Source organism: Callionymus lyra, chromosome 16, assembly GCF_982586985.1.
Source record: "Callionymus lyra chromosome 16, fCalLyr1.hap1.1, whole genome shotgun sequence".
Taxonomy (NCBI): Eukaryota; Metazoa; Chordata; class Actinopteri; order Syngnathiformes; family Callionymidae; genus Callionymus; species Callionymus lyra.
Window position 1 is genome coordinate 15,410,350 of NC_141833.1, and position 11,097 is coordinate 15,421,446.

General features: G+C 42.5%; 3 protein-coding genes across 4 annotated transcripts in view; all 3 read left to right on the forward strand.

The window, feature by feature from the left end:
• The window catches only part of tmeff1a (transmembrane protein with EGF-like and two follistatin-like domains 1a), a 6,235-nt gene extending 4,865 nt beyond the window's left edge, over positions 1-1,370 (forward strand). The window contains exon 10 of the mRNA XM_087810938.1: positions 504-1,370. Coding sequence (XP_087667064.1) covers positions 504-588 — 85 coding nt within the window. The 3' untranslated portion in view covers positions 589-1,370. The remainder of the gene's footprint in view (positions 1-503) is intronic.
• A 1,342-nt stretch (positions 1,371-2,712) lies between these two features.
• Positions 2,713-5,199, forward strand: cavin4a (caveolae associated protein 4a). Its single transcript, XM_087810987.1, has 2 exons — positions 2,713-3,190; positions 4,568-5,199. Exons 1-2 carry the CDS (start codon positions 2,783-2,785, stop codon positions 5,147-5,149), a joined length of 990 nt encoding a protein of 329 aa, XP_087667113.1. The 5' UTR covers positions 2,713-2,782; the 3' UTR covers positions 5,150-5,199.
• A 448-nt stretch (positions 5,200-5,647) lies between these two features.
• ift57 (intraflagellar transport 57 homolog (Chlamydomonas)) lies at positions 5,648-10,859 on the forward strand. Of its 2 annotated transcripts, none has more exons than XM_087810737.1 (11): positions 5,648-6,011; positions 6,497-6,671; positions 7,949-8,067; positions 8,135-8,234; positions 8,295-8,363; positions 8,431-8,553; positions 8,613-8,684; positions 8,751-8,882; positions 8,955-9,017; positions 9,241-9,307; positions 10,637-10,859. In XM_087810737.1, exons 1-11 carry the CDS (start codon positions 5,860-5,862, stop codon positions 10,816-10,818), a joined length of 1,254 nt encoding a protein of 417 aa, XP_087666863.1. In that variant the 5' UTR covers positions 5,648-5,859; the 3' UTR covers positions 10,819-10,859. The 2 variants fall into 2 exon arrangements, with proteins under 2 accessions (XP_087666863.1, XP_087666862.1); XM_087810736.1 differs by having other exon boundaries at positions 8,135-8,237; positions 10,637-10,858.
• Positions 10,860-11,097: the final 238 nt, after the last annotated feature.

Consider the following 11,097-nt stretch of genomic DNA (forward strand, 5'->3'; position numbering starts at 1 on the left):
TTAAAAGGTTGGATTTGTAATGAAAGCTTTTTTTTTTACATACCGTTTGATATTCTATTTCCAATAAAAAAAATAAAAAAAAGGAACTAAATTAATTTAATTTAAATTTAAATTTCATTTTAATGTAGATAGATAGATAGATAGATAGATAGATAGATAGATAGATAGATAGATAGATAGATAGATAGATAGATAGATAGATAGATAGACATATGTATAAAAAGGAAAAAAGAAAAAAATATATATATATTAAAAAAATATATAAGACGTTAGAAAGTAAGTATATAAGAAAATATTGAATTTGGAACATTAATTTCTGTATTATTGAAATACGAAAATATACATCTGTTAAAAAAAATATACAGTATATATATATATACAGTATATATATATAAAATGAATAAATTAAAAAATCAAAACATGTGAGATGTTAAATTCAATCATTCAATATTCTGATGACACTTATATACTTCCAGTCACGGGACTTTTATCTTTCTCTACAGGAAATGTCCAAAGAACACTAGGGGGCGCAGACACAAGCAGAACGTCGGCCACTTCCCTTCGGAGACCAACTCCAGGATGGTTTAATCTTTTTTATACTTTTGTACCCTCGAGGGAACGCAGCCATTTTTTACGGGACAGGAAACCACCGTCACTTCTCTCCAGTGACATGATGGCGTCGCCGTTGATGGTTTTTGTTTAAGGCTACGAACACTTTTTTACTTTGGTCTGTATATCGGGGTCTCGCGTGACCTCGAGTTTGTACGCGTGGAGAGCGTCGGCATGTTTGTGAAACTGTGTTTGTGACGTAGTTTTTTGGAAAACGCTGCTCGATATCAATGAATGTTTTTAACAATGATTGTAAAAGTTGTTCCTCGGTCGTCAAAACTAATTTTTCCTCGTCCAGACGTCGCGCGGCTCTTGGACGACTTGTCCTTCGATGTGGAAGTTACCGACGGTCACGTGACCGGTCCGAACCGAGCGCTAAAGTAGCAGCGAGCTAACTGTTGCTGTTTTTTGTGAACTAGTTTAAAGAAGTGGAATAAAATGAAGAATAAATCAAGGGACTTTATTCTCACGACTTTGGCTGTCCTGTGTGGTCGCCAGGGGGCGATAGTGTGCACCAGCAACACCACAGCCGGACCAAAGCACAAACCGAACCCGGGGTGTTAGCATGTGTTAGCATTAGCTTCGATTTGGACAATCTTGGCGCGACGCGAGAAGGGGTTCGTCCGAACATCAGTGACATTTGTGTAGCGTCTTCGTCCTTCCTGATGTCAAAGGTCGTTGTGACGAGAATGTGTGCATGTAAACTTCCTGTTTGTGTCAATAAAACTAATGACTGTTTTGTGTTCGTTTTCGTTGACATTTTTGTGTTTCAAACTTCAGCACTAATATGATGGAGAATATGATAATAGGTTTGTTTTATTTTAAAAGTTGCTTAAATAAAGAAAATGTTTGTTTAAATCAAAAGTATAATAAACTAAAATATTTAAAAAATATATGTGTAAAAGTTTTTTTTACTAAATACATCTAAAGTAGCTCCAATAAAAAAATGTATTTATAAAAGGGTTGCTTTAATGAAGAAAATGGTGCTTCAATAAAAAGTAACATTTTTAATATAAAGATTACGTTTATCAAAAAGTTACTTTATATAAGAAAAAAGTTGCTTTAATCCAAAAAAATATTTTCAATGAAAATATGTTGCTTAAATCAAAAGTAACATTTTCAATAAAGAAAAAATGTCTTGAATCAAAATATTTCAATAAATAAATAAAACATTTTAAAGTGTTGCTTCAATCAAGAAAAAAGTTATTATATAAGAAAAACGTTGCTTCAATCCAAACAAATATTTTGAATAAAAAGTTAAGCTTTAATTAAAAAGTAAACATATCAGAGAAAGGTGCATTAATCAAGAAAACATTGCTTTAATCGAAAGTAATTAAATAATATAAACTAATAAAAAAGTGCTTCAATAGAAAAAAAAAAAGTTAAATGAAAAGACTTTCAATAAATCATACAAAAAAAACATTACAATTTTTTAAGTAGCTTCAATAAAGGAATTTTTGCAATTTAAAGAGAACTTTATTATTTCAATGAAGTCATCTTTTTTGAGTTTCGGTCGTATTATTTGTTGGACTTATGGTGTCCTATGGTGTGCTTAACTATTTAATACAAAAAAAAATGCTTTTGGATGAATCAACTTTTTTTTGGATTTTTAAATACATTTTTCTGATTGAAGCAAATCTATTTTTCAATAATAAAGAATCACATCCTCCATACGAGGCTGACACGCGTGCCGTTGACAAAAGGAATGACTGGTGAATAATGAGTGCGCCCTCTGCTGGACGCTCCTGCGCTGTGATGCAGCTGTTGGACTCAATCAGCCTGAAATAACTGAGGTTATGGAGGTTCATAATAGTTGCCATAACAACAAACCAGCACACACATGTGTGGGTGAAAGGTCCAGGCTCCTGAGTCCGGTCCAGCACTACAGCTTGAGAGAGGTCCAAAAGGAGTGGTCTTCAACTGTACGAACTTGCAGCTGCTGTGACAGAGAGTTTGGAATCTATGATGAGGGACTCAATCATCTCCTGCTTTACGTCTCCCAAAATGTCCCAGTGTCGCCTTACCCGGGCTTTTATTTTTAGCTGTCAGATTCATGTTGCTCTCGGAGGAGGTCTCTCTCCTGGCTCACTGGATCTGTCTGGGTCAGAACTGTCCGGCCCGGGTCCCCCTGCAGTCACTTGTCTTCTCACCCTGAACCTTCAACCAGCCACAGATGGATCAGACCAAAGTTCGCAGCGCTGGCGTCCAGGAGAAGCTGGAGATCGTCGGGGTGGAGGACGAGGCCGGGAACCCCATCAGTGGACTGACCATCCTGTCGCTGCTGGAGCGAGTGGCGGGAATCATCGACAATGTCCAGAGCTGTCAGCAGCGCATGGAGGAGCGCCAGCTGGAGCTGGAGAGCAACATCAAGACCATCCAGGGTGACGTGCTCAAGCTGGCGAAGGACCACGGGGACACCAGCGGCACCGTGGACAAGCTCCTGCAGAAGACCCGCAAGGTCAGCGCCAACGTCAAGGAGGTCCGCACCCGCGTGGAGAAGCAGAACGTCCGGGTGAAGAAGGTGGAGTCCACGCAGGACGAGCTGCTGACCCGCAACAAGTTCAGAGTCGTCATTTATCAGGTACAACTCCTTCTCCTATTCCAACAGCCTCCAGCAGGGGGCGTCCTTAAGCTAGTAGCTACACGCTGGAATGTGTTCTCGTGAGGAAAGTCTTGTCAATCATCATGATTTTCTTATTGAGGCCCTGCCTCTGAGGTATTCGGCCCCTCCTGGTGATGTTCACATCTATAATGTCCGGCAGCTGCTGCGCTCTATTCTGAGAACATCCTGCTGTCACTCTTTCACCACATGTTGGTCCACAGACTGACACCCAGGTGTGTGTGATGTCATCAGACTATGTTGAGAAGATGTACAGAAGTAGGGGTGTGTATTAGCAAGAATGTGGCAACAGGATACGTATCACAATACTGTGTCGATGATACATTATATTGTGTGACTGTAGTAAGAAGGATATATGTGTTGTATTGTCGAGTACTTGACTCTGGTGTTGCAGGATTTACAGACAACGTGACTTTTAAAGAAGTTATAACTGCTTTAATTTGTTTTAAAACCAAAATACGTCCAAACATCAGCTTTAAAAGCTGCTGGAGTCGACGGTATCCTCTCATCCTCAGCTTCACAGGGATCTCACAAGATTTCATTCTACTTTTGGGTGCGGAGGATGTAAAGTCTCTTGCCATCTAGCAACTGGGAGTTTAATTGTAACAAAAAAATGAACAAAAAGCTGTGAATTTCATATTAATTGTAAAACATTAAATTATTTTTTTAAATACACACTTTATTGGAAAATAACCCATAAAAGAAGAATGATAAAATATAAATTATGATTTAAAAGCCATATATAGATATATAGATATATACTGTATAGACAGACAGACAGACGGATAGATGGATAGATAGATAGATAGATAGATAGATAGATAGATAGATAGATAGATAGATAGATAGATAGATAGATAGATAGATAGATAGATAGATAGATAGATAGATAGATAGATAGATAGATAGATAGATAGATAGATAGATAGATAGATAGATAGATAGATAGATAGATAGATAGATAGATTTAATTTACAATTACCATACAAATATTACCTCTAGGTGGCAGCAGTCATTACGTCCTCCGCAGCTATAGAAACAATGAAATTCTGGAAGATCCCTGTGATGACTGAGGACGAGAGGATACAGTCGACTCCAGCCGCTTTTAAAGCTGATGTTTGGACATATTTTGGATTCAAAACAAATGAAATCAGTTACGACTTTGTCAAGAGTCATGTGGTCTGTAAATACTGCAACACCAGAGTCAAGTACTCTTCAATACTACAAATATATCCTTGTTACTACAGTATCACAATATATTGTTGTCCCTGTATCGTGATATATATCTTATTGCCCTTTTACTTCCTTTAATCGTCTTCTCTTTTTCTCTGCTCACAGGGAGAGACGGAAGTTCCCTCAGTGGCCGTCACAAAGTCTTCAAAAGGATCCGGTCTGGATGGTCTGGAGATCGAACCCGATTCTTACGAGGTCCCGGTAGACCTGTCGTCCGACGAAGAGTACCTGAGCGTGGAGGAGGCGGAATCATCCCGCGGCGCCCGCCTGAAGAAGTCCATGGCGAAGAGCACGTCGACCCTGAAGGCCGCCTTCTCCAAGGAGAACATGAACAAGACCAAAGACAACCTGGGAACCAAGTTCCACTCGCTGGGCGAGAAGGTGATGCCCCCTGAGAGGAGGGAGAAGATGCATCAGGCGGGCGAGCGGCTGAAGCAGTCGGGCGAGCGGCTCAAGGAGAACATCGCCAAGAAAGCGCCCACCAAGGAGACCTTCCGCATCAAGCTGAAGAAGGAGCGAGCGGTCGCCGAGGGCCAAGAGGGCCAGGAGGGCCAGGAGGGCGGCGAGCCCAGCGCCTCGGGGGAACCCGCTGACCTCAGATACACTGAGGTGGCAAGTGAAGCCAAGAAAGAAGTAGAAGAGGAAGTTGGTGCTACTCGAATAGGAGAGGAAGACCTCAGGAAGTAGAAGAGCTTCATTTTATCATGTAAACGGTGTGTGTGTGTGTGTGTCTGAGTGTGTGTGTGCACATGTGTGTGTGCCTGCTTGTGAGATAAAATGACATCAAACTGTCAATAAATATATATATAAGAAATTCCTGTCACGCGTCTTCATCTTTTTGTCCGGAAGTGACGTTGATCTTCAGCGTCACCATGGCAACAGCTGTACGATCATCCACACAAACAAACAATATATTTTCTTCTAAATTTAAACGGAAATTCGGGCCAACAAAAACTTTTCCTGAAACGTCTTAATATTTATCTCGATTTAACCAGTAGAATGTAAAGACACGATAAATTATTTTTATTTTAAAATAGATGCTTTAAGACTGGAAGAGACGCTAAGTGTATATAAATAAAGTTGTGTATTTTTGATTGCAACACGCACATGCGCAAATGGATCGCTCATTTCCAAACCTAGATATGCGATTGCGCATGCGCGCTAATACCCGGATCTGACTGTTTATTTAGATTTAGCTTCGGGACTGATTTTCTACACTTCTTATTTGTTTGTCTAGTCGACTGAAACGGGATTTTAGATTTCTCAACTTTATATATATTTTCTGCTAATGATGAATCGAGTAAGATGACCACCTTTCAGGTTAGCTTAGCTTCTTAGCTACGTAAGGCTACATAGCAACTGTTGCCTGGCAGCCAGCCGCGCGTCCTCGACTCAATATGGCGGAAGACGCGCGGCGGGACGAGGACGAGCGCGCTCCCGGCGCCGTGTACCGCAGCTTCATCCTCATGGAGTCCCTGATGGAGAAGTTGAAGGTTCTGGACGTCGAGGAGGAAGTTCTGTCCAAACACAACATGAAGAACCTGTCCAGGTGAGAGGCCACGAGGCTCCATAGGTTCATGTGGTTGTCACGTGTTCATAAAGGATCTATTTGTTTATTATCATCATCATCATCATCATCACTGTGAAGATGTTGATCTGTTGCTGGATATTATAAAAAAAATTCTCAGTTTCTATAGCAAATACCTGCCGTTAGAGGGCGCAAACTCACCACTAAACCCTTCGTTGGATCGTCAACATTTTGGGGGGACTATTAAAGTGTTTTAAATAATATTTCCTAATGAAATGTTTTTAACAGGAAATGTTACACGCAACTTCAATCTTATTTAGTTTAATTTTATGATTTTATTTTGTCATTTGCGTTTAATAGTTTGTTGTTGTTATATGTAGAATTTAATTCCATCAAATTGCAACATAATTCATATTTATAATGTCCTTTTGGTTGTTTCGCTTTCTCAGAAAGAAAGTTTTTAACCAAGTCTTCTTGACCCATTCTTTTTTTTGTGTGGTTTTCAGACACAACTTTGTGTCCAGTCCCTACGTGACCTCTAACCCAGGTGAGCAGTTCTACATGTTCAGCATCATCGCGGCCTGGCTGATCAACGCAGCCGGACGCACGTTTGCCGTTCCCCAAGAAACGGACGAACCCAACGCCACCGTGGCTAACATTCTGACCGAGCTGCGGGCTTTGGTGAGTCGGGCCTGACATATTGGTAATGTTGAAGTCTTCCTCTCCACGATGCAGTAGGTCTGTCATGATGATGATGCTCCGTTTTAAAGTTATTACTTTATAAAGTTATTCCCAGAATGAAGGCTCGCAGATCAAAGTTTGACCAATCAGAGCAGAGTGGGCGTGGTTATGGGAGACCGTACTTGAGCTTGACAAAAAGCAAGTGGATTCAGTGGGCGGGGCTTAAGCGCATTTTCTAATGTAAATATCTTTATTAAAAGAGAGTTTTGTAGATGTCGAAGTTCAATTTAAGAGACTCTTAAATCAACATATTAGTTGTACATAAGCCCCGCCCATTAAAAACACGTTCAATTTTTTTTTTTTACACTTATGCTGTGTCTCAAATCGCATACTTCTCTTAGTTTACTAGAAGTTAGTATGCATCAGGATAGTGTACGTACTAACTAGTACGCACATTCTCGACAGATGGTATGTCTCAATTCAAACACTGACGCTACGCACAAACAGGAAATGACGCGACTGCTTCTTCTTCTACTACTATTTAAAGATGGTTTCAACCAGCTGTTTGAACGCTATCGACACCTGCTGGCAGCACGTTTTGCAAGTTTGGAAGAAGAAATAAAGAAATAATATGAGAAACTAAATATCCGCGAGATTTTTAGGCCGGTATCAGCACCGAAGACGTGTCATCATCCTACTGTTGGCTGAAAATGCACCTGTAAGTATATGTATATATAAATGCATATATATGACGTAACTTCCGTTTATAACGTCACTAAGATGGAGCCGTTTAGGGTAGATAGTGTCCATCAATCCATACTCAGTTTTGTGGGCGTTTTAGTACGCCAATTTAGTGTGCATGGCGCACTAATTTTCGCATACTAAGAATTGACACGCACTTACGCACTAAAAATTCAAACTTTGAGTATGCAAGTATGCGATTTGAGACACAGCATTAGTGTGTCATTGTAATTCCAATAATTCAAAAATAAATGTTCTGAACGTTATTTTATTAATTCGTTGCTATAGTAGTGCCACCAGACAATACCAAAGGAGTAATGAGCTTCTAATACTTTCACCCAATCGTGCGACACGCACACAGTCCCGTGACATCGTAGTATTTGTGCATCAATTCATCATGGTGGATTCCAAACATTGAAATATATAGTTTTTACTTTTAATTTTGTAGGTTTCCGACTTTCTAATGTTGCTGATATACCCGATATGAGTCCTTGAAGTTGTTGCGTGTTGTAAAGTGTAACGCAAACTCGTCTCAGGGGGTCAAGGTGGACTTCCCGCCCTCCAAACTGAAGTCGGGTTCGGGCGAGTTTGTTTGTTTGGTGCTGGACCGACTGGCAGACGAGGCGTTGAGGAGGCGGGGCTTCAGTTTCCGAAGGTAGAGTCCGACTCCTGACACGGGTCCGCCTCTGATGCGGCTAAAATAATCCCACATGTGCCATCAGACCCAAGTATCCGCCCGCAACCGCAGAAGAAGAAGAACCGGCGAGCGAAGACGCAGTTGAGAACGGAGAGCTGATGCTGAATCTGCAGGAGGAGGAGACTGTGGTAGGCGACGCCCCCTGGTGGCTAAAGCAAGCATGTTATTTTGTAACTACCTTGCAGGAGGAGCTAGAGGAGGAGCCGGAGACTGTCCTGGACTTGGAGGACTTGAAACTTCGCTCGGGTCAAACTGTGAGATCCGCGATCTGACTTGGGTGTGAGAAGCTCCGCCCCTCAGACCCAATCTGCTCTCCAACAGGAGGTGGGCGTGTCCTCAAAGCCAGACGAGATCCTGCACGCCACTGTGGATGCGGCCGATTGGATGCTGGAGCTGGAGCGAGTCCTGCCACAGCTGAAGGTGACGGTCCGGGCGGACCACAAGGTGAGTCCTCCTGAACGCTGAGGAGTCTCGTTGCAAACACCTCTGGCCTCCGTGGGCAGGACTGGAGGATCCACGTGGACCAGATGCACCAGCACAGAGATGGGATCACCCTGGTCCTCCAAGAAGCCTCTGTGAGTCTCAAATGACTGCCCCCTGGTCTGGTATGTGGTCCACCTGCTGAACCCCCGTCTGTTCAGGGTCACCTGGACCGGCTGCAGGAGGACATCGGGAAGACGTTGGAGAAGGTGAGCAGCCGAGAGAAATACATCAACAACCAGCTGGAGACGCTAGTCCAGGAGTATCGCACGGCCAAGTCCGGACTGAGCCAGGTAGACCTGTTTGCTCTGCTGCCCTCTGGTGGTGGACTACTCTAACACTGACCGATACGTTTGTGTGGTCAGGTGAGGATGCGCCACCTACAGGCCAGCAAGAACGTGACTGAGAAGACTCGGATTTTGGCAGAGGTCAGAGGTCAACACACTGAACATGGCACGATTTTATCAGAAAGAATATCTTCACCTATAGATAGATAAAACTTTATTGATCCCTCTGGAAGTCTCCTTCGGGAAATTGTTCATAAACTTTGTTATTTGTTATTTTGTTCTAAACTACTAACAAGGGATTATTGGAAGCCTAAAAGTTAGCCAGTTAGCTACTGGTGACCAACCACTGATCATGTGACCACAGGTGAGCGAGGAGCTAGAGAAGATCAAAGCTGCCATGGAGGAGCGAGGGAGCAGCATGTCTGATGGAGGTGAGTTTGTGTGTGTGAGTGTGAGTGTGTGTGTGTGTATATACTGGCTGACACTGAAGCTGTGTTAGTGTGTACCCGCTGACACTGAAGTTGTGTGTCTGTATTTGTACCTCCTGCCACTGAAGTTGTGTGTCTGTGCGAAACTACTGACACTAAGGTTGTGTGTCAGTGTGTGTACCCTCTGACACTGAAGTTGTGTGTTTGTGTGTGTACCCCCTGTTACTGAAGTTGTGTGTTTGTGTGTGTACCTCCTGTAACTGAAGTTGTGTGCCTGCATGAGTACCCGCTGAAACTGAAGTTGTGTTTCACTGTGTAACTCTTGACACTGAAGTTTTGTGTCTGCATGTGTACCTCCTGACACTGAAGTTGTGTTCCTGTGTGTAACTACTGACACTGAAGTTGTGTGTCTGTGTGTGTACCTGCTGAAACAGAAGTTGTGTTTCAGTGTGTAACTACTGACACTGAAGTTTTGTGTCTGCATGTGTACCTCCTGACACTGAAGTTGTGTTCCTGTGTGTAACTACTGACACTGAAGTTGTGTGTCTGTGTGTGTCCCTGCTGAAACAGAAGTTGTGTTTCAGTGTGTAACTCCTGACACTGAAGTTTTGTGTCTGCATGTGTACCTCCTGACACTGAAGTTGTGTTCCTGTGTGTAACTACTGACACTGAAGTTGTGTGTCTGTGTGTGTACCTGCTGAAACAGAAGTTGTGTTCCTGTGTGTAACTACTGACACTGAAGTTGTGTGTCCTGCTGAAACAGAAGTTGTGTTTCAGTGTGCAACTCCTGATGCTGAAGTTTTGTGTCCGTATTTGTACCTTCTGACACTAAAGTTGTGTGTCTGTGTATGTACCTACTAACACAGATGTTGCGTGTGTATACCGGCTGACAATTAAGTTGTGTGTGTGTGCATGTACTTTCTGACACTGAAGTTGTGTGTGTGTACCCACTGACACTGTAGTTGTGTTTGCATGAATCTACTGTAACTGCAGATGTGAATATGTAACAGATGACAGTTGTGTGTACCGGTTGAAACTGAAATTGTGTGTGTGTACCGGCTGACACTAAGGTTGTGTGTGTGATCCTTTTGAAATGTGAGTGGTGTGTGTAACTGTTGTCATTGAGTCTGTGTGTATACCTACTGACACTGAAGTTGTGTTTATGTTCCGACTGACAATGAAGTTGGGTGTGTACCTGCTGACACTTCACTTATGTGTCTGTGTTTATGACATTTGTGTGTGTGTTTATCTTCTCACATCACAGTTTATGTATGTGTTTACCTGATGATACTGAAGTTGTTCATCTGTGTATGTGTGTGTGTGTGTGTGTAGCTCCAGTGGTGCGAGTCAAACAGTCCCTCACCAAGTTGAAGCAGGAGGTCCTGCAGATGGACGTCCGGGTCGGGGTCGTGCAGCACACGCTGCTCCAGGCCAAGCTCAGGGAGAAGTCCAACATGACCCGAGACATGCACGCCACCTCGCACGCCCCCGATAACACAAGACCCTTCACCTAGTCGCGCACGTCACTTCCTATTTGTGTGTTGTTGTTTTTTTTAAATAAAAGTTTGTCAAATGTTTCTTAAGCCTGAACTCTGTGAATAACATTCTAAATGGAGACTGAGTTACTGTTTTTTTTGGTGGTCTGAGTAGTGTTTGTGTGTCTGGTTGTAAGCAGGTTTCATCCCTTTTTGCTTAACAAGGCGTGATTTTTAGACGTTATCCAGGGTGTCCATGCACTCCAGGGAGGATCAGTGGAATAAAAATGAATGTAAAGCAGCACGTGATCGGGTCTA